This window comes from Sinocyclocheilus anshuiensis, unplaced genomic scaffold, assembly GCF_001515605.1.
Source record: "Sinocyclocheilus anshuiensis isolate Anshui unplaced genomic scaffold, SAMN03320099.WGS_v1.1 scaffold44, whole genome shotgun sequence".
NCBI classification, from domain to species: Eukaryota; Metazoa; Chordata; class Actinopteri; order Cypriniformes; family Cyprinidae; genus Sinocyclocheilus; species Sinocyclocheilus anshuiensis.
Genome location: NW_015555746.1, coordinates 1,762,796 through 1,786,003, shown reverse-complemented (window position 1 = coordinate 1,786,003; position 23,208 = coordinate 1,762,796). Strand labels below are relative to the sequence as shown.

At 37.0% G+C, this 23,208-nt stretch overlaps 2 protein-coding genes across 4 annotated transcripts in view; both read right to left on the bottom strand.

The window, feature by feature from the left end:
- Window positions 1-2,553, bottom strand: part of LOC107673577 (glycoprotein-N-acetylgalactosamine 3-beta-galactosyltransferase 1-B-like) — a 7,688-nt gene extending 5,135 nt beyond the window's left edge. Inside the window, exons 1-2 of one of the 2 annotated variants that reach the window (XM_016467211.1) lie at window positions 2,051-2,553; window positions 1,045-1,305 (exon numbers count right to left, since the gene is read on the bottom strand). In XM_016467211.1, coding sequence (XP_016322697.1) covers window positions 1,045-1,264 — 220 coding nt within the window. In that variant the 5' untranslated portion in view covers window positions 1,265-1,305; window positions 2,051-2,553. The remainder of the gene's footprint in view (window positions 1-1,044; window positions 1,306-2,050) is intronic. The other variant, XM_016467210.1, reaches the window with a different exon arrangement.
- A 3,783-nt stretch (window positions 2,554-6,336) lies between these two features.
- LOC107673576 (protein OS-9-like) lies at window positions 6,337-22,237 on the bottom strand. Of its 2 annotated transcripts, XM_016467208.1 has the most exons (15): window positions 22,047-22,237; window positions 21,582-21,758; window positions 21,348-21,411; window positions 21,057-21,133; window positions 20,698-20,796; window positions 18,612-18,813; window positions 14,289-14,426; window positions 13,737-13,846; window positions 13,568-13,610; window positions 13,365-13,456; window positions 12,862-13,113; window positions 12,538-12,772; window positions 10,868-11,086; window positions 10,102-10,211; window positions 6,337-7,574 (listed from the first exon to the last, which is right to left on the bottom strand). In XM_016467208.1, the coding sequence occupies exons 1-15, from the start codon at window positions 22,194-22,196 to the stop codon at window positions 7,437-7,439; spliced, it is 2,106 nt and encodes a 701-aa protein (XP_016322694.1). In that variant the 5' UTR covers window positions 22,197-22,237; the 3' UTR covers window positions 6,337-7,436. The 2 variants fall into 2 exon arrangements, with proteins under 2 accessions (XP_016322694.1, XP_016322695.1); XM_016467209.1 differs by lacking the exon at window positions 10,868-11,086.
- Window positions 22,238-23,208: the final 971 nt, after the last annotated feature.

Genomic DNA, 23,208 nt, shown 5'->3' with positions numbered 1-23,208 from the left:
GTGAGCAGAGGCGGCGGATTCGACGAAGGAGCGTCCGGAGGGCTTGCGGCAACCACATGTGACGACCCTGGGCTGGACTCCACAGCCCAAAGTTGTAGTATTTCCTCAGCAACCAGCACGGATCAGCTCTAGGCATGACGAAGCAGATATTGTCCTCTTTTGGAAGGCCAAACAAAGTAGTTTCGCTTTCACAACGAAACACAGCGCCTTCACGACATGGCGGCGGCAACAACAATACTACAGCGAGAATAAAAGTTATGCCTTCTTTCTTTGCGTGAACATTTGGGCGGCGTTATGCAAATCTTCCCACATAGTGATGTAGATATGTGGGGGCGTGTTAGAACGAGCCGTTTTAGGTAGGTGTGGCTGACTCTTTTATATTATTTTAAATTATATCCACAAGTCATATCAATAAAAGGGTGTAAAAGCTGAAGCACTGTATATACATCATCTGGCTTTACCAGTCTAACACACCTCTTTTGGGAATGCCTTTATTTATTTATTTTTACATTAACTGGCAGATTCACAAAATACTTGTTCTTTGTGGATCATAAGACCTGACAAACAACATATTTCTAAAAAAAATTTGAATATGACTGTAATTTAGGGGATCATTTCCATATTATGGTTTCCAACAAAACCATGCAAAACAAGTTGTACAGGTGAAACAACAGAGCACAAGGAATGTATTTTATTTAAATGCTATTTAAGTTATTCAGGCCCGATACACACAATTACCTTATATGCTTAAGGACAAAAAACAAAGATTCAAATTCTGCCATCATTTACTCACCTCATGTTGTACCAAACCTGTATGACTTGATTTCCTACTATTCACTTGCATTTCATGTTTTGTCATTCTGCCTATTATCTTCTTTCAGGTTCCAAATATGACAGTCATAAAGGTTTGGATCATTTCTGGGCCATTGATCGATTTAATATACACTGTGGCACTTTATAGATACGGAGTTTCACTTGTAGTGCTCATACTACGAATATATTGTGTTTGCTTATTATAAGCATTCATTTCTACATTGTATTTACCTGTATGGTGAGGATGATTGAGGTTGAAGAGAGCCAACCTCTCCTTCTTCCAGTTCTTGTCTTCTTCTTCAACCATCTCCAGCAGACTTTTCTTGTGGGCCTCGGGCTCAACAGACCCCACGTTCCGCGTGAACCCAACCTGACGCAGAAGCACGTACAGGGTGCACGTGCCCACCACAAAGCCCACGTAGAACGCGGAGCGCGCGCCGAGAGCTTTCATCACGAGCTCTGTATGTAGAGACAATCACCTCCTCAGAGTGACTATTTAGAAGACAGACAGAAACACAAAACCACTAACTACAGCCAGCAGAGGACGGCGCAGTGTTCGTCAAACCTGTCAATATGCTACGTTCACGATTCAGATCTCATTAATACAAATAAATAAATAAAATAAAATAAAAATCGAAAATAAACCCGATGTTATGCGCGTAGAGTCTGCGTGACAGCAGCTCCATGATCTATGACTGATTATGACAACACTGCAATAGAAAACAGCATGCGTCGTCATACCAGGATACAACTAATGACAGCTAAACGTCTCCACTGGAAAATTATGCTGGATTAATTTTTTTACATTGGGAAATTAGTTTAAATTTAGACAGCACTATCAGGCGTTGTGTAATCGGCGTTCATCCAATAATCAATTTGTCTTTAGTTCTCCTGACAATTTTGAGACGTAAAATATACAAGATCGTCATTTAAAAAATGTCAATTGTTTACTAGCACAATAGTAGTGAACTAAGGGGGCCTAATTGTATTAAATAACTAAACCCTAAAATGTTTAGACGAAATACAGAAAATACGAAAGTGACATCATCAACTGTTGCTTTTGTTATTATTGAAGAACATACAAATTTTGAATGACAAAATTAATTGTAATCTATGAACACTTTTTTTCTATTTCTGATTTTTTTTTTTAAGTTTTAAAACAAGCAGCTTTGTCATTATTACAGCAGAAGTACCAGAGCAAATCTTTTAGCCTTTCTTAGGTAACAAGGTGACATACATAATCTTACCAGACAGCTTATTTCCTCCATAACAGAAGTGAGAAAAACTGCAGGATTCGGCACTGAGGCCATCTCAGTCCAACTCAGAGAGCTAGCATAACAGCATAGCTGTGGTTTTCAACTTAAATCCAAGAAATCTGACAGCTTAATCATGTACATCGGCTTCAAAATCATGTCCTGGCTATTTTCTGACCCATACAAATTTGCTTTGGGGGATAATATTAGGTTTTACTTCAAGCTAACTAGCAACGTGCTTCCTATCTCTTCCTATGTTAACTGAATATTGTTCACCACCAAGTAGAAGCCGAGAGGTATGGGGGCGGTTCAGTTCGGTATTATAACTAGCCGACCCTTTTCAGAGCTACTCCCTGTCAAACTTTGTTTCGTGGACAGTGACACACACCCATCCCACTAAGTTGTGTCGCTTTTATTTCAACAAAAAAATAAAGGAAATCTTTTCGACTACACCATTCTCGAAACGATTGAGGAACTGTGAACTCAACTGTTCGCGTCACAACTAATACAAGACATACGGAAGCGCATTTGATTGGATGGATCGACTGTCAATCTTAAACTGAACGATGATGTCATTTGAACGGCGGGTTATGATTGGACCACATGTATCCAACCGTGGAACACATTCCGGCAAGTGAAGGCAGGGAGCCAAAAGAATCACGTCGAGAAAAGTTTGAAAGATTCTTGTGATCGACATCAATCACGCCTAGTCTAGCCGGTTGTAATCGGGTGAAGGTTTGAGAGCGTTCAAGTCGTGTCGTGTCTGCTTCCTCAAATGCTTATGAGCACAACCCTATGCGAAAATTAACAAAATGTATAAGTAATTTTAATAACTTTTTTTTTTTTCAAATCAAGCATTATTAACTGATGTATAAATTATGTATCCAAATAATCAATGTTATGTGATTTATTACTTATTGATTTATGCTTCTTATAATGATCCTAATCCTATATTCATATTCAAATACTGTGATTCATTTATGTTTATCTTTTGCTTTGTTTGATTTATGTTCTTATGTGATATTTGTAGTATTCTCCAAAATTATGTATGTTATGCACATTTTATATGTTTGAAAGTTACATCTTCTACTGGTGTTCTGTTAGATATTGGACATCTTTCAACTTGCCTACCCCTGACCTAGCCTAACCTGATCTGTAGTCGATACAACAACATGTGACATAATGAATAAGTCTATTTGACCGTTTCTTATTAGACATAAACACCAATTTGGGAGGATGTAAGTTTCCTGCATATTCCTTGTACCTACTCTGATTCTTAATTTTTTTTCACACTTTCCTTTACTTCTTTACTACTACTTCTCCCTTCTTCTGCTTTTCTTCCTTTCTTGCAATCCGCAGATATCGTTTTTCTTCTGACTTTCCCTACTTCATCTATTAGATACAATACTTTGGAACACTTTTCACTTGTTATAAATTATTGATCTAAATAATGTTTAAACTTATTTCCTATTACAATTTCATCATAATCATTATTACTTTATTCTTTTATTGTGTTAATAATTTTACACCTATTTAATAAATGTATTCCTTCTTTTAAAGTGTATCTCTGATATAGGCATTTACTCAACTCCCTAGATCTCACTGCAGCAAGCTTTTCATTTGAAAGCTGTCAGAAACGGGGGTATATTTTGTAATGATTGTATATTAACTTTTATTTATATGAATATACTAGCTGTTGATATATTATACTAACAATAAAATTGTGACCAGAATGAAAAGGCGTTTTGTCACAATGCTCAGAAGACACGATGTGAGCTTGTAAATTGAATGTGTGAGACTTCAAGGCTACTTAACATTGTTTAAACCTGTGAATTATTATTTTTATTGTAGACCACAGCATATCGTACATTTTATTGTTCAGTCATCGCTCCCACGCATGCATTTTTAACAGGTTTCTGAGAAACATTTCTTTAGTAGTACCAAAATGTACAATTGTGCATCTCGTGGTGACCTTTGAAAACCCAAAGCTGTTGTAAGCATTTTTCTGAGCCGCTGAAAATTTGACCAACAATTACCCAGCGTTCCGCTGTTTGGACAAACAAGTAGTTTTGTTTAATTTAGTTTTGATGTACTCTGCTTGACTGAAACCTTGCTCAAACCAAATGATTATATTGGTCTAAATGAGCCTACTCCACCAAGCTTCTGTTATAAGCATGAGCCCCGTTGGATTGGTAGAGGTGGCGGTTTTGCAACAACAATAGGGGTTATGTGCAACAGACTTCCGTATTCTGTTAACCGGGTCTCGTCGCTTCCGGTTTAAGTGTTTTGCATATGCTTCGTTAAATATGAAGCAGTTTTACTCAAGATGCCTTCAAAGTAGATACCAATGATGATCATAACCAATGTCCATCACATATGCGGACTGATATCTAAAAGTTTTTTTATTTTTATTTTCACATGTAGACTTTATTCAATAGAAATGGAATAAAACGTAAACAATAAAAACAGCTAGCTAGTTTAACTGATTATCTTAAAATATATCCAAAAAGTATATCCATATATATCGCTATTATTTAATACGGCTGTTAACACGTTCTCCGACAAGCGGAAGCGATGAGACCTGTTTTCCGGGTTTGGTCAGGTGATGTTCGACATTGTTATGCTGATGATACTAAACTATTTATCTCAACAAGACCAAGATGTCTGTTAAAGATCGCTTCATCTGGAAAGCATCTGCTGTGTACAAACATCTAACAGACGTCTGTAAGATGTCAATTTGACATACATTCTAAATCATAAACATCTTAAAGACATCTAATAGACATCTATTTGACATCTGATAGAAAACGTCTTATAGACGTATTGCAGATGAGCAAACATTGTAAAAAATACGTCTTCCAGATGTAAATGCAGACGTCAAATAGACGTCTCCGAGATATATGTGTGCTATCAGGGAGGTATGGACATTAAAAAAAGCCTCAAACCACATGAATAAAATGCTGGTAGCACAATCTGATAGGTAGCATTTTTCGCTATCGATTTGTGCTACCTATCTTTTTAATGGGAGGTAGCACAATCTGAGTGGGTAGCACAAATCGTCAGAACACCGGCGCCAAGTTTAGAGCTGCGGATGACACGGTTATTAGATAGCACACATACGTCTGCAAGATGTCTGTTAAAGATCACTTGATCTGGAAAGCATCTGCTGTGTACAAACATCTAACAGACGTCTGTAAGATGTCAATTTTACATACATTCTAAATCATAAACATCTTAAAGACATCTAATAGACATCTATTTGACATCTGATAGAAAACGTCTTATAGACGTATTGCAGATGAGCAAACATTGTAAAAAATACGTCTTCCAGATGTAAATGCAGACGTCAAATAGACGTCTCCGAGATATATGTGTGCTATCAGGGAGGTATGGACATTAAAAAAAGCCTCAAACCACATGAATAAAATGCTGGTAGCACAATCTGATAGGTAGCATTTTTCGCTATCGATTTGTGCTACCTATCTTTTTAATGGGAGATAGCACAATCTGAGCGGGGTAGCACAAATCGCCAGAACACCAGACCGAAAGGGCACCTGTCGGCAATTAAAGGAGCAGGGGCTTGAAACCACAACTAGTGAACTGGCACTTTGTTTATTTAAACGAGGAGTCATCTCAGTTATCACCAGTAAAGTATGGAGTGCCACAAGGATCTCTGTCCTAGGTCCTCTGCTATTTTCAATATACATGTTTCCCCTTGGTAATACAATTAGAAAATACAGGATTAGTTCCCATTGTTATGCTGATGATACTAAACTATTTTCAATAAACAAGCTACAGGTAGTCCAAAATGCAGCGGCTAGTGTCTTTACCAGGTGTAGTGTCTTTACCAGGGATGATGCCAACTCCTCAGAGGACCTCAGATGATGCCAACCCTGAAACAACACACAGAACTACCAAATTTTGCTATAAGTTTGATTGCAACATAATTATTGCTGTTAACAGTGTTCATCGTCTGTTTGATTATGTCATTAACTGATTTTTACCGTACATTTCTGCCATATGTACATCAACTTGACATAGTCACCACTGATAAGCTACTACTAAATATATTGTAGAAACTTAATTTCCTGTAAAGCTGCTTTGCAACGATTTGTATCGTGAAAAGCCCTATACAAATAAACTTGAATTGAACTGAACAAGTAGTCCCGCCCGGGCGCAAAACGTATGCCACCAGGTTCTGATTGGCCAACACGCATGGCCCGCTGTCATTCTTTTTCTTCTTTATTTTACTGTTTTCCAAATACAGGGGCTTTCACAGAGATAATGCGATGACATCTCAAGATGTATTTTATTGGTATCGGTTTTTTATTTTTTTGATAAATTGCTTACTGCAGCTTTAACCACTCAATCCCTCACAAAAGGGCAAGTGTGCTTACATTAGAAAACAGAAACTGAAAGTATGCCTTAAATTATCACAAATTATAACAAATCGAATGCTGTAGCAACATTATTTGCAACTGACTAAAGTATGATGATCATTCAAAACATTTACATCAAAAAGAGTCCTTGTCTGCTGGCGACATGAAAGCACTGGCTAAATGCAGTAGATTCCAAATGTTTGGCAACAGTTTTCGTCCAGGTTTTAAACTAACTTTGCATCTTATAACTGGGCTGTCTGCACAAACAAACTTGTCAAAAAAGATGAATTGAGACAAAACTGAAGCAGTACACTAAATTATTTGCTTAGGCCAGGGTCAGGCTCAGGATTTGTTGGAGAAAGTAGCTTTAGACGTTTCCCACAGTTGTGAACTTGTGGCCAAACAATATTTGCAAAACAAAACATATGAATTATGTGCCAGAAGAAAATAGTGGCAGGACAGTGCTTCTATTTACATGAATTGGCTAATCTTTCATTCAACTTGCATCGTCAAGCTCTACCGCCATACTGTGGATATCAAAGGCATCCATTGAATCCAGATTTTCTGACATTCAAAAGCAACCAAGACAAACAAAATCAACGTTTGTAAATGTTAGTTCAGACTGTCTTTGCAAAACAAACTTTGACATGCATACTAACTGATATTTTGTCTGCATGTAAGAAAGAAGAAAGATCTGTCACAGCCTGTCACACACAGACAAAGAGCAACACAACTGAAATGTGTGTATTTGTATATTTGTTTAAAAAAATCCAAGATTGAAATCAAGCAAGATATAAACCATTCACAGATGCTCATACAGGATAATCAGAATTCACGGCAGTTGACTGAACCCATCACAGGGCTCACATGACTTAAACGGTCTGAGAGAGCAGTTTGGTTGCGATGCATGAGACGACCAGGCAGTGTATAGTTCAGAGAATGCTGGCTGCCCTTCTTGAGGTTAACAGTGCTTGAGAGAAGAGGAAAAGGCTCAAAAGTCTGCTTCATCAGAATCACTGTTTCCTGTGGACTGGCTCTCTTCCTGTTTTTCTCCCCAGACAAATTTGTAGTTATTCTCCAACTCTTGCTGTCTCTTCTGCTCTTTATACACTTCTTCCGTACCTCCTGTCTGCACACAAAAGAGTAAACACCAATTTATTTACCTGTTGAATCAGTGTAAGAAACGAGGACATTTTTCCTTAACAGACACTGAAATGTACAGTATATAGGGTGTTTATATTATAAGGGTCACATCACACATTCTTTAATTATTTAAATTCACAATAATAAAATGTTTTGCTTCTTAAATAGTAGTCATAAGGTCATGTCCTCCTTTTCTCGGACCCGTTTTTTGCCGCTTTGCCTTTAATATTTGCCTTTAAATGCCACCTTCTAATATTTAAATGTGAACAATGGGTTTTCTGTTGGATCCAGTATAAAATTCTGTACAAAGCAAACTGTTCACAAAACAATCCGTGCTGAAATCTGCAGTTTGTAATACTGGGATTCTTCAGAAAATATGCAAAAATTTCAGGTGCCAACAGCTAAAAACAGCACAAGGTTTGACCAACTTTCCCACATTTCACGGTTATTATTAACTGTTAAGGTGTGGTCAGGTGTGAAATTTCACAGGCGATATTCAGTAAATCAGATAATCTGCAAAAAACAATTCCCTGAATTTACTGCGCTGACCATTAGAAAGCTGCTTGTTTTGAAAGTGACTTCTGTGTGAGCTGTGCTTCATGCATCGCCACACCATTTACAATGAACCTTCTTACCCTCCAAATTTTACAGAAATGTCACAAATGTGACCACATGATAAATAGTATCTATGAAGCTTTCTCTTTAGTACCTCACTGTGACCAGGTGGACTAAGTTTTGGAATACCAAAGAGGTCTCACTGATGGGTAAATGTGAGCATGTCACGTTTTTTTTTATTGTGCAATGAACTCTTATCTTAAAAGATGAAGAAAATTTGATTCTACGTATATGACTGCTTTAGTGAACTTGCAGGTAGGTGTTGCTTTTTACATGTTGCAGGTATAGTTGTGCGTATAGGTTCATACCAGAAGGTTGATGAGAAGCTCTCTAAATGATTTTGTATCCTCTTCAGTGAGCCACTGATCTCCCGCTTCCTCAGCTGTTTTACGGGTTAAAATCTTCACCTCAATCTTTCCTTAAAAACAGGCCCAGAAATCCTTAGTCAACACCCAAGTACATTAACATAACTATATTGTTAGTCTAACAATAGACAGAATAACAAAATGCATCATTCCCATACACACACAGTTGGTAGAAGAAATAAATAGTGGCAGAAATGATGCAGGCAGAGATGGTAATAAAGGCTGTGGAATGTAGGAAGGACAAACAAAATGCTGTCATACTCCTAAATTTTCACATTCTGTCAGCCTAAACATAACCTCTACTCCAAAACCAGCAAAACTGGAGCAACAGCCACCACCCTCTACTGACAAATGTGAGTGCACACAAATCCTATAATGTTGTTTTCTTTCAAAGCCATTCTTAAGGCTGAAAAAGACCTCCTCCACCTTTCTCTGCAGCCACGCAAGCCAGCATCAAGGGAAAAACAAAATCACTGGTATCTAAAAGAATTGTGAAACACTTATGTCTAGATGTGTTTTAGGGGAATAGAGTCAAAGTGAAGAACAGTTATGCTTATTTGAGGAAACAAGTTACTCAGAGCAAAGCCCGGGCAGAAGAATAATTTAAGATTTCAGGATGAAATATAAAGTCTTCGCTCCACTCACAAAGACACACACACACAGGGAAATAAGAATACTTAGGTGTGTGTGTTAGTGTGTTCTGGCCTACCTTTGGCCTTGATGCCGGCTCTCTCTAGCTGCTCTTTGACCATTTCCTGAATCTGCTGCCACTGGGGGTCGCCCTCGCCCAGTTCCTTCACCTTCACACCCCCCTCATCATCATCATCATCATCGTTGCCCCCGGTAACCGTTCCTGCAGCCACACCTCCGCCCACCTTATACTTAGTCACCCTGACTTTTACCTGCTCGCCATTGCTGCCCGCTTGGGCTTGGGTGATGAGAGACAGAGGGAAGGGGAGGTTACCGGCAGAGATGGCGGAAAATTCCCCCTCCCTATTTTAAGTATTATAGTCTCTCTCTAACAACATCAATGGCACAACAGTATGACACTGTGTAGTATTAGTGTAAGTGGTGACAATGATTTAGTATACAGATAAAGCATACAGTGGCCGCACAAAGTATTTGGACCATAGTTTGCTGAAAATAAATTAATGCAAGCGTTCAAAAGGTTGGTGTCAGTTTTTTTTAACGCAAGGATATATTCAATTGTCAAAAGTGACAGTAAAAAAAATTATAATTTTACAAAAGATTTCTATTTCAAATATATGCAGTTCTTTTGAACTCTCCATTAATCAAAAAAACCTGAAAAAATGTATTACAAAAATGTTTTAACAATTTTTAACATTGAAAATAATTTGAAATGTTTCTTGAGAACCAAATCAGCATATTAGAATGATTTGTGACCCAGGACCACAAAACCAGTCATAAGTAGCACGGGTATATTTGTAGCAATAGCCAACATGATCAATTTTTCTTTTACGCCAAAAATCATTAGTATATTAAGTAAATATAGTTGTGCGTATAGGTTCATACCAGAAGGTTGATGAGAAGCTCTCTAAATGATTTTGTATCCTCTTCAGTGAGCCACTGATCTCCCGCTTCCTCAGCTGTTTTACGGGTTAAAATCTTCACCTCAATCTTTCCTTAAAAACAGGCCCAGAAATCCTTAGTCAACACCCAAGTACATTAACATAACTATATTGTTAGTCTAACAATAGACAGAATAACAAAATGCATCATTCCCATACACACACAGTTGGTAGAAGAAATAAATAGTGGCAGAAATGATGCAGGCAGAGATGGTAATAAAGGCTGTGGAATGTAGGAAGGACAAACAAAATGCTGTCATACTCCTAAATTTTCACATTCTGTCAGCCTAAACATAACCTCTACTCCAAAACCAGCAAAACTGGAGCAACAGCCACCACCCTCTACTGACAAATGTGAGTGCACACAAATCCTATAATGTTGTTTTCTTTCAAAGCCATTCTTAAGGCTGAAAAAGACCTCCTCCACCTTTCTCTGCAGCCACGCAAGCCAGCATCAAGGGAAAAACAAAATCACTGGTATCTAAAAGAATTGTGAAACACTTATGTCTAGATGTGTTTTAGGGGAATAGAGTCAAAGTGAAGAACAGTTATGCTTATTTGAGGAAACAAGTTACTCAGAGCAAAGCCCGGGCAGAAGAATAATTTAAGATTTCAGGATGAAATATAAAGTCTTCGCTCCACTCACAAAGACACACACACACAGGGAAATAAGAATACTTAGGTGTGTGTGTTAGTGTGTTCTGGCCTACCTTTGGCCTTGATGCCGGCTCTCTCTAGCTGCTCTTTGACCACTTCCTGAATCTGCTGCCACTGGGGGTCGCCCTCGCCCAGTTCCTTCACCTTCACACCCCCCTCATCATCATCATCATCATCGTTGCCCCCGGTAACCGTTCCTGCAGCCACACCTCCGCCCACCTTATACTTAGTCACCCTGACTTTTACCTGCTCGCCATTGCTGCCCGCTTGGGCTTGGGTGATGAGAGACAGAGGGAAGGGGAGGTTACCGGCAGAGATGGCGGAAAATTCCCCCTCCCTATTTTAAGTATTATAGTCTCTCTCTAACAACATCAATGGCACAACAGTATGACACTGTGTAGTATTAGTGTAAGTGGTGACAATGATTTAGTATACAGATAAAGCATACAGTGGCCGCACAAAGTATTTGGACCATAGTTTGCTGAAAATAAATTAATGCAAGCGTTCAAAAGGTTGGTGTCAGTTTTTTTTAACGCAAGGATATATTCAATTGTCAAAAGTGACAGTAAAAAAAATTATAATTTTACAAAAGATTTCTATTTCAAATATATGCAGTTCTTTTGAACTCTCCATTAATCAAAAAAACCTGAAAAAATGTATTACAAAAATGTTTTAACAATTTTTAACATTGAAAATAATTTGAAATGTTTCTTGAGAACCAAATCAGCATATTAGAATGATTTGTGACCCAGGACCACAAAACCAGTCATAAGTAGCACGGGTATATTTGTAGCAATAGCCAACATGATCAATTTTTCTTTTACGCCAAAAATCATTAGTATATTAAGTAAAGATCATGTTCCATGAAGATATTTTGTAAATTTCCTACTGTAAATATATCAAAACTTAATTTTTGATTAGTAATATGCATTGCTAAGGACTTAATTTGGACAACTTTAAAGGTGATTTTCTCAATATTTTGATTTTTTTGCACCCTCAGATTCCAGATTTTCAAATAGTTGTATTTCGGCCAAATATTGTCCCTATCCTAACAAAACATACAGTACATCAATGGAAAGCTTATTTATTCAGATTATGTATAAATCTCAATTTCAAAAAATTTACCCTCATGACTGGTTATGTGGTCCAGGGTCAAAATTCTGAAGGATCACGTGAGACTGAAACTAGAGTAATGGCTTTTCCATCACAGGAATAAAATATAATTTAGAATACATTATAATAGAAAACAAAGATTTTAAATTATAATATCATTTCATAACATTACTGTTTTTACTGTATTTTATCAAATAAATTTAGGCTTGGTGAGCATAAAATACTTCCTTCAAAAACATTAAAAAAAAAATCTTACAAACCCTGAATTTTTGTACATCAATGTTATCATTAAAAATTAAGATAAAAATATTTGCAGCCAATAACTTGTCTTTGGGAGCAGTTAAAGGTTAAAATGGAGTAAAGTGAAAAGGTCTAGCATCATTTGTTTTCAGATTATTACTTTTCAGGGCCACTGTATAATGCATATATATCCATCATACACACATTTATAGACATTATACTATATATGTATAGTATAATATGCTCAGAAGCAGGTTCTGTGAATGCCTGGGGTGCAAAGACGGAAGTTACAAGCAATTTAATGAGCGATTCATTCTACCATCTGTTCATTCATGCACCTGTTCACTCAGCATCCATTCTGTATATTTACCTGGTGTTTTGGGAACCAGGTTTGGGCTGCCAGGAGAAGGGCCTCCCTCTGTCTTATGCTGTGAGTGTGTGTTTTTATGCATGTCTGTATTTTTATCTGTTTCTGGTTCACTCTCATGTCCGGTCTTGTCTTCAAGACGGTCCAAAAGTTTCCCCAGTGTGTTCTCTAGAGTTTGCGTAGCCTGAGTGCGATCAAACTCGCCCTTAAGACCTTCGTTCTCTAACTCCTCCTGAGCCTGGGAGATAAAACACAATAGAATTTATTCACTGCCAAGTCTTCTGGCTGATTTTTTCATGAGCAGGCTGTAACAGTAATAACTCGTACTTCCTCTATGATGTTTTCGAACTCTTTCTGCATCTCTTCTTTTATCTCTTCTATCTTGGAGGAGGGAACAGACAGATCTGCCATTTCATCCTCAAACTCCTGCAGCAATCTTTCATCCTCATCCCCTTCCTCTACCTCCCTTCCTGCTGCCCTCTCCTCTCTTTTCTCCTCCTCCTCCTCCTCCTCCTCCTCCTCCTCCTCTCTCTTCTGAGATGACTGTTGGCTCTCTTTTTCCAGTTCGGCTTTCCTGTTCTGAACATAGAGCACATACATTAATGGTCAATCGATATGTGTTTTCAGTGGGTGAGTGGCTTTTTACTTGACACAGCGTCTTTGAAACACTTTATGGCAGGATATTCTGAAAAACTGTAAGACATTATGCAATGACCATAGGCGATTTTGTCATTTTTGCCAAGTTTTTTGCCAATATTCTCCAGACGGCAAGATGTTGGCTGACAAATCAGCTTCTGTCAAAGCCTGTGCACAGATTCAAAAATACTTACTTTTTGGTTGCTTTCTCTGAGATGTTGTACAAATTTCATGAGGTCTGCAGGGTCTGTGATGATTTTAAAATTAAATTTTACCTCTCCAAATACTAAAGAGAAAAAGAAAGATGAACAAAAAAATGAAGAAAGTGCACTGTTTAAATTTAGGACAACTTGATTGATGCTATAATTGTAAATTAAACTTCGATTAATTGTCTTACTGTCACTTTCATGTAATTGGCTGTCCTGAGGCTCCTCAGGGTTCTGTAAGACAGTTGTAATCCATGGTTATGATCAGTGCCCCCTCAAAAGGTTCATTAAACAAGCGTAAAGGCAAAAGAATTATGGTTTATATTATAGATTGAAGATATGCTTTAAATGATGCTGCACCTCTGAGTCAGGTGTGCTTGACTCTGTGCTTGCTGGTTTGGCAACTCCATCCCAGAAGTCCTTGTCCTCAGGCTCTTCACTCACTGAGCCCACCTCAGCTACTTCACCCTCTGTTAACACAGAAACATGCACACACAAATGCCATACTGTTTGAATGCTGCACCGAAGCTGCTAACAAAACAGAGAAAAATCTTAAAAAAAAAAAAAGAGAGAAAGTAAAACCAAGACCAAAAAAGACTAACCTGGAGAAAATATAAATATGTGTAATATAAATGAACAGTAATGTTAACGTTAATATTATATATATAAATATGCACAAACAAGCATACACATTAACTATGTTTTATTAAAAGACGAGGATTTGAAAATAAACACTGTAATAGTCTTACAAACGTACAAACAAGACCTGAAAGCGCATGGCATCACTTCTCACCACCTCAATGTCACATTTACACAGCGCCACACAATGTATTCATTTGTAACTGCATGATTTAGGCTAGAGAGTCAGAGAGATTGTGGTTGGATAAACAAATCAAATCATTGCATGCTGACCTTTTGTTTCTGACTCTGAAAGTGGAGGCTCATCTAAATGGACTGCAGGGTTCTCATCTGTTTTGTCATCCTTGGACAGAATTTCATCTAGGTTCTTGAGCTCCTCCGAGATCTGCTCCACTTTACGTTTAGTGTCAGCTGAGTACAGAGAAAGAAGGAGAGAGAGATAGAAAGAGAAATGTCAATGAGCTAAAAATAATGCATCAATTAGTAGTAGGCTATGCGTCAGTTTTCATGTATGCTTCTGTGTTGTTGTCCGAGTCGACGTGCAGAACACATGCAAACCGCTAGTCAGCAGTGTCCACGGGCATGTTGCTGATGTAACCCGCAGTACCACGGCAAAAGCCGAAGAAGAAGCAGCTCATTATAGCCGTGACGGTGGCAAATAAATATCAAATCATTAAATCATTATTTAAAACTACAAAAAGGAGACAACAACGGAACAGGAGAAGATGGCATTCTTTCAATCTCAACAAGGACTTGTATCACGGCAGATCAACATTGGTTGTTGCGGACAACTACTGATGTATAATGCTATGTAGTATAATAAATGATAAGACACTTGTTCTTTGCTTTGTTTTATTTTATATAAGAAGGTGTAACATTAAAATATATTAAAGTGCACATAAACACACACAAAACTCAAGTACATGTGGAGGGAGGGGTTCTAGCAGACCAGTGAGGTGCAGAGGTGCACGTCAGGCTACGGCGTAGGGTGTGCGTCTATGCATAGGCTACAGCGTAGGTTCGATGCAGAAGTATAAATTGGGTTTAATGATAGAGCTGTCTAATCTAATCAATCAATCTAATGTAATCTAATTAATTAGTTATGGAAAAAATAACGTTATAAGATAACAGAGATCATAAGAACTTAATATTGTGTTATATTTTAGACACAATATTGTCCGTTTTTGCTCAGTTTTGCTAAAGCAAATATTATCTTTTTAAAGCCACAGCAGAACTCTTGCGCTTCTCCCAGCATTATTTCTGAATGAATCCGCATTATGAACGAATCAGGTGAACTAATGATTCAATGGCCCGTTCCTAAAAAGAGAGCCATTTACTTAAAAACTGAATGAATCAGCCGTTTGAACGAATCTAATGAATGAATCAATGAATGAACACATGACTCAATGACATTTACTGCCACCTACTGGCAGTATTAGTTTCTTATTTAGAGTATCATTTCATTAAAATTAATCGATTGACAGCCCCAATTCATGTGGTCAAACATCAAACTCCTTCTAAACCAGGGTTGCCAGGTTTTCACAACAAAACCTGCCCAATTGCTACTCAAAACTAGCCCAAAACTAGCCCAATCGCGTTTCAGGGAGGATCCCACGGTAAAAACCACATTCCGGTGGGGTAAAATACACGTTTTGGTGGGGTTCCCCTGGTAAAATTAGCATTTTAGGGGCTAAATATCACGTTATTGGGGTCGCTTAAACCCGCGGACATGAAAAAAAAAAACGCGGCAACAGTGTTAAAGTAGCCTAATTCTGCGGGAAAACCGCGGACTGCAAAATAACTGCATCGCTGAGATTTTTGGTGGAGTAAACAATTTATTCTGAAGCAATGTTTCATCAGTGTTCTATCAGCCTTTACATACTTAAATCTGCATATTTTTATTTACCTTTACAAAGGCCTATTTTTAACCTTTTTAGATGTATGCTTCATCTTTCATGTCAAATTATTACAATTTATCAATAAATTCAATATACACTATAGGGCTGCTACCAGTCAGATTAAATAATTTACACTGCAAATAACAATAATTACAACTGCAATAAATAATGTTATGAGATTAATGTTTTAAATGCATTTATGAATATACAAATAAGAAATGTTGAGGGGAAAAATGCATACTTTTCAACAAACTTCACAACTAAACTACCAGTAAGCGGCGGTAAGTCACTTAATGAGTGAGTATTGAGTCATTCATTCAACTGATTGAGTGTGTTATCATGCTGGTATCTTAAGGACTTTCGTGGATAGCTGACTCCTAAAGTTTTTCATATTCTTCATATTCTGTGTGGATTTACACACTGTTTAATGCAGAACATGAATGCATTTAACATGCAGTTACAAATGCATAAATAATGTTTTGATATATTAAACATAAAACATTGAATACTGATATTTGAAATTATTAAAAAAAATGAAAAAATACTTTATATGTGAAATTAAAACCGCCAGTAGGTGGCAGCAAGTCACTGTTAATAAGGAGTCATTGCGACTGAACCGAATCATTTAAACGGTTGATTCACTCAGGAACAAAACGCTGTTTTGTGCGAAATAGTGCAAAAACAGGCAATATGGTGTCTAAAACGCAAGTCTCTTAATAAAACTTCTAGTTTATTGAACTGTTGTAAAAAATAAATCTCACATTTGTATATGGTAATATTTGGAGAAAAAAGGCACTCTTCGTGTGAAATTGATTAACTACATGAAGTGGTATAAATATACACATTTTCTGCCCCCATGTCTTGAATTTGTGATCATTCTGAATGTATTTTAATAGACTGAATTGTGCCATAAAAGAGCGCACTGCAAATGCGCACACACACAAGACTTCACGTAATGCGTGCACACTGTAGGTATTTTTGAATGTTTTTTTGCGTCGTGAGAATATTGAGCAAAATAGCTCACTTGTCATGGTGTTACTTAACTATATCATGTTATGAATAAACTAAACATTTTGAATTTTTACCTCAGTGTGTTTCTTCTGAGTTTATGTGTGCTGTTACGCTCGTTTGTTCTGAAGTTTCTCACAAAGAGACAAACAGAGCGAGTCTTAACAGCGCGACCTTGATACCAGAAATATACTATCCATTATCAATTGCGGTTTACATTGAATGTAGGCTAATAAAATGAGAAGAATAATTCTTCGATACTTCGCTGGGTTTTTTTTGTCACTTATGTTTTAATCAGGCTATTTGTCTGGTCAGGCAGTTCGACCTGTATTCTGCTACTGCGATTCTCTCTGATGATGCAGCAACTACAGCAGGGAAGAAAAAATCTTCGGTCTGTCCAATGATTGTAAACAGTCATTTAGGTCCGTCAGACTGAAGATATTTTTTTGCGCTAATGTTTAAGACCCATAGAAACTGAATTGAAGACATTTTAAGACTTTTTAAGGCCTTATATTAGGAAACCGTTATTTAAGACATTTTAAGACTTTTTAAGGACCCGCGGACACCCTGGATGTACTAAATTGATACAAAGTGATAGTAAAGACTTCTATGGTTACAAAAGTCTATTTTAAATAAATGCTGTTGTTTTTTAATTTTATTCATCAAAAAATCCTGACAAAAGTATCACAGGTTCCAAAAAAATATGAAGCTGCACAACTGTTTCAATCATTGATTATGAATTAGCATGCTAGAATGATTTCTGAAGGATCATGTGTGACACTGAAAACTAGAATAATAATACTGAAAATTCAGCTTTTCATCACAGGAATAAATTCTATTTTAAAAGTATATTAAGATAGAAAACCGTTATTTTAAATTGCAATAATATTTCACAATATTACTGTTTTTTCTGTATTTTTGATCAAATAAATTCAGCCTTGATGAGCAGAAGAAACTTCTTTAAAAAACAATAAAAATCCTACTGATCCCAAACTTTTTTTTTACTGTATTTTTGATCAAATAAATGCAGCCTCGGTGAGCAGAAGAAACTTCTTTAAAAAACAATAAAAATCCTACTGATCCCAAACTTTTGAGCGGCAGTGTATATATATATATACAGTGGGGCAAATAAGTATTTGATGCACTGCCGATTTTTCAAGTTTTCCCACTTACAAAGAATGGAGAGATCTGTAATTTTCATCGTAGGTACACCTCAACTGTGAGAGACAGAATCAAAAAAAAAATCCAGAAAATCACATTGTATGATTTTTAAATAATTAATTTCCATTTTATTGCACGAAATAAGTATTTGATCACCTACCAACCAACAAGAATTCTGGCTCTCACAGACCTGTTAGTTTGTCTTTAAGAAGCCCTCCTATCCTCCACTCATTACCTGTATTAATTATATAGTGTTTCAACTGATTTTGAACACCACTTGTTCCACTGATTTTTAAATTGGAGATGTTTTCAAAACATAGTTAGGCAGCACAACAAGGACCAGTCATATGAAATGCTCTTGAAAAGCCAAATAAAAAGTAAAATTGTGACATTCACAACATTGCTAAATTGTGTATTACTAGAAAAATCATTGCAAACATATTAGGCGTATTTGATATATTGCCCAATATGTTTTTCACTAAATGACAAAGCCCTGATGGACGGAAAAAACAGAACCTCTTGTACTTACAGACTTGAGTCTTGACATAGTCCATATACTGCTGGGCACTGAGAGCAGGTTGACACACAATGCCTTGTGGCTTGGCAGTGGAAGGTGGGCGCAGGAGGGGATGCTGGCATGTACGAGAGGTGTGTACTGTTAAGACGTAGCGGCAGGACTGAGGTTCATCTACCCTTGCGATATAGTCACTAGAGCCCTCCTCACACACAAACTGTTGAAAAAAAAAAGCACACATTAATTTAGATTATCACAGCTCAGATTTGGATTCAAATAACATAGCATAGCAGTAACTCAATCCCAAAAATTTTTTTTTCACAGTCACACATTTTCACATTATGACGGCTTTTGACCTACACTATATGGGCACTAAGGGCTTTTTAACATTTAATTTCAAAACTACTTTGACCCTCCCTAACAGCTTCAACTCCGCTGGGATGACTTTCTAATAGATGACTGCAGTGATTTGTTCCCATTCATACGGTCTCTTATGTCTCTTATGCTCAAGACTGCATTATACAGAAAAACCAGTAATAATGTGGAATATTACATTTTAAAACAACTATTTTTTTTAATATATATTTTAAAATGTAATTTATTCCTGTGGTGGCAAAGATGAATTTTAATCAGCCATTACTTCAGTGTCACATGATCATTCAGAAATGCTGATTTTGTGCTCAATAAACATTTCTAGTTATTATTAAAGTGGAAAACCGTTGTGCTACTTCATATGGTTGTGGAAACCATGATACATTTTTTCAGGATTCCCTAAAACCGATTTTTTTGTAACAATGTATAAGTCTGTACTATCATTTTAATAAATTTAATGCAAGGGGAAAAAGCTGTCCAAACCTGCCTGGCACTACGTGAAAATGTAATTGCCCCCTAAATCTAATAACTGGTTGTGCCATCCTTTGAAGCAACAACTACAATCAAGCATTTACGATAACTGGCAATGAGTCCTTCACATCACTGTGGAGGAATTTTGGCCCACTCTTCTTTGCAGAATTGTTTTAATTCAGTCACTCTGGAGGGTTTTCAAGCGTGAATGGTCCGTTTAAGGTCATGTCGTCACAAACTGATGGCCGGACATTCTCCTTCAGGATTTTCTGATAGAGTGCAGATTTCATGGTTCCATCAATTATGGCAAGTCGTCCAGGTCCTGAAAGTGCAAAGCAGCCCCAGACCATCACACTACCACCACTATGTTTGACTGTTGTTGGTATGATGTTCTTTTTATAAAATGCCGTGTTGGTTTTACGCCAGATGTAACGGGACACACACCTTCCAAAAACTTAAAACTTTTGTCTCATCAGTCCACAGAAGATTTGCCCAAAAGTCTTGGGGATAAACAAGATATTTTTTGGCAAATGTGAGACAAGCCTTTGTGTTCTTTTTGGTCAGCAATGGCTTTTGCCATGGAACTCTCCCATGGATGCCGTTTTTGCCCAGTCTCTTTCTTATAGTTGAATCATGAACACTGACCTTAATTAAGGCAAGTGAGGCCTTCTTTAAAAGAGGGTTCTTTTATGACCTCCTGGATGAGTCGTTGTTGCGCTCTTGGAGTAATTTTGGTAGGACAGCCACTCCTGGGAAGGTTTTCTCATCTGTTCTTGAATTTCTTTAGATCGCGGCATGATGTGTTGCTATTTAAGCATGCTTCACTTTGTCAGACAGGTTCTATTTAAGTGATTTCTTGATTTAACAGGTCAGGGAATAATCAGGCCTGGGTGTGGCTAGAGAAATTTAACTCAGCTTTCTAAAATAATGTGGTTAATCACAGTTATTTCATGATTTAACAGGAGGGGACAATTAATTTTTCACATAGGTCCAGGTAGGTTTGGACAGCTTTTTTCCCTTAATAAATGAAATCATCGTTTACAAACTGCATTTTGTATTTACTTGCATTATATCTTTGTGTAATATTAAAATTTGTTTGATGATCAGAATCTTTTAAGTGTGACAAATATGCAAAAAATAAATAAATAAATAAATAAAAAACAGGGAGGGGGAGCGAAAACCTTTTCATGGCACTATATATATATATATATATACACAGTATATGTGTGTATATATGTGTGTGTGTGTGCAATCTTACTCTGACTTCTGTCTCTCTGGGATTCCTGTTCAAGTCACATTTAGAGCCATTGACATATGACTGACTATGATACCTCTTTAGCTTATGCTGCTTAGATGCCTAAAAATAGAAAAAATGTCATACAATCATATTAAACAAATAAAGAAATACATAGAAGATAACTACAAAGATGGCGTGCAAATAGCATACTTCTGAAGATGTGTGTTAGCTTAGCATGTTCGTAATATTGCACCCTGTATTACTAATATTGACTATCAGCTATAAATGGAATTTTCTCTATTTTCTGTAACTATCAAAAAATGAATAACATACAACAAATAAATAAAAAAATAATTAAAACGAAGCACTTTTGGCCTTACCTTGGCGGTTTCATTGGTCCAGTCAAACTCTGAATCATAATATCCCAAGAAGAGCACATCTCCCTTGATCTCAGAATCTATAATCACAGACATGGCATATATTTAAAAAACCTTGAATAGTGCGAATACACATTATCCTTCAAAACTTAAACTCATAAATTCAATTTTTCCTATTAAAAATCTCAAGGGTATACCTGGCATACCACCACTATACTACAACTCCATTAGACATGGTAAAACATAATTTAGACATTTTTAATAAAGACACATGACATTAATGATTTAACACACCTTCTAAGTGGTACTGCCTGATGTGCTGGCCATAGCAGAACTCATAAGTCCACCAGTCTTTGGTCTATAAACAGAATAAAAATAAACATGTTTTATGTCACAGTGACATGTACTTCATTACCTGCAAATAACGTAAAAAGACTAGGCAAATGGCAAAAATGTCATTATCCATGTCAGTGGTTGTGTATATTCCAGTCTGTACGTTACTGTGACAGAACTAGAGGTGATGTCAACCTTAACCAGGCATGGTGCAGTTTGCATGGGCTTGAGGAGATCAGGGACTCCTGGACCACTGTAGCCTTGAACATCAGGTTCTGACACCGGGTCCTGATGGAAACGCATTGCCTGAGCTGGCAAACGACACTCATACAGCTGCTTGTATTTGTTAGAGACCAACATCACATCTTCCATCTAAAAACAGGAACAGAAAAAACATGACAGAAACAGAGAAAATGAATTAGAAAAGGAGAACCAGGTAAATGTGGCGATACAGTTTACACCACATTGCCAACTTTACCATACTGATTTTTTACCTAACTTTTGCTATTCTGTATTGGAGTACTAGACACTTAATAGGAAAATATGTCACATAGGCAAACCTTTTAATGTCTGATACGTCAAGCTGTGCATAAAGCTAACAGCTGTGTGTAGCAAATAAACATCCCTAGCTAACTGCATCCCTAGCCAAAACAACCTTACCTGTCCCATAATAACAGGATCGGGCAGAATCTGTATTCCATATTTCATTTCATTTAATTCTTCTAAATTCAAAAAACCAAAGACGGACAGGAGACATGTTAATAAAAAAACATATAATCCTCTTAACCACTTAATCAAGGAGGAAGCCATAGTTCTCTCATATCGCAAACTAGCGTTGTCAAATGATTTGTTATTTGGTGCGTGTCAATGTGCACCAAGGAACGGGGATTGGACAACGTTGTTAAAAGATGACACGTGATTGGATAATATCAACGTCAGTCAGGTTTAGAACGTACATTGATTTGGATCACGTGCAGTAATAGCCACCCACCAGCCACGAAAATGACTTCTATTGGACCCGCCGAGTCTTTGCAAATCAATGTAATGTTACGTCTCGGACTCGTGGGGTCGCTATGGAGCATGTGAAAACGCACAGCCGCACAAGGTAGCCTACGTCGTGTTCGCAACATAGCCCATTTTTGAGGGAATAAATCTCTGAGAGAGAAATAAAATGCCATTATATTAAAGATAAATAGTGTCTCTTTGTAATTAGCCTATCCATTATCCATCTTTATTTTACTCAAAGTTACATTGTCAATGTGATAAATAAGTTATACGGAGAAAATAAACAATGTAAGTCTCAGCAAAAGTAAACAAACCACAGATAGCAGGAGGTTCATGCAATGTTGAGATTTCACCAAAGCCATCATTTTGGTTTAGATTTTAATAGTTCAGTTATTTAAAAAAATCTGTCTTTAAAGTGCACTCTCAGAAAAAAAGGTAAAATCTCGGTACCTTATTTACCCCTTAATGGTACATATTTTGTACCTGTTAGTAGGCCTATTTTACAAATAGCCTACAGTGTACATATCAGTGCCTTTTGAAAGGGTACTGTTCCAGTAACAATTTTGTACCTTTTTTCCTGAGAGTCTATGTTGGATCAATATTGAAGTTGACAGCACATGGGTTGGTGACAGTAGCATTGAACCTATTGTAGTTTATTATGACCACAGGATGTGTACTTCTCTGTACCTAGTCGGTGCTTCCTCATTAGACAGAAAACAGCTGCATCCCATACAGATGTTTGCTGAATCACATGACATACATGAATTCTCTGGCACAATTTTAAAAATGGTGCATCTAATTTAATTTCTCTTTGTAT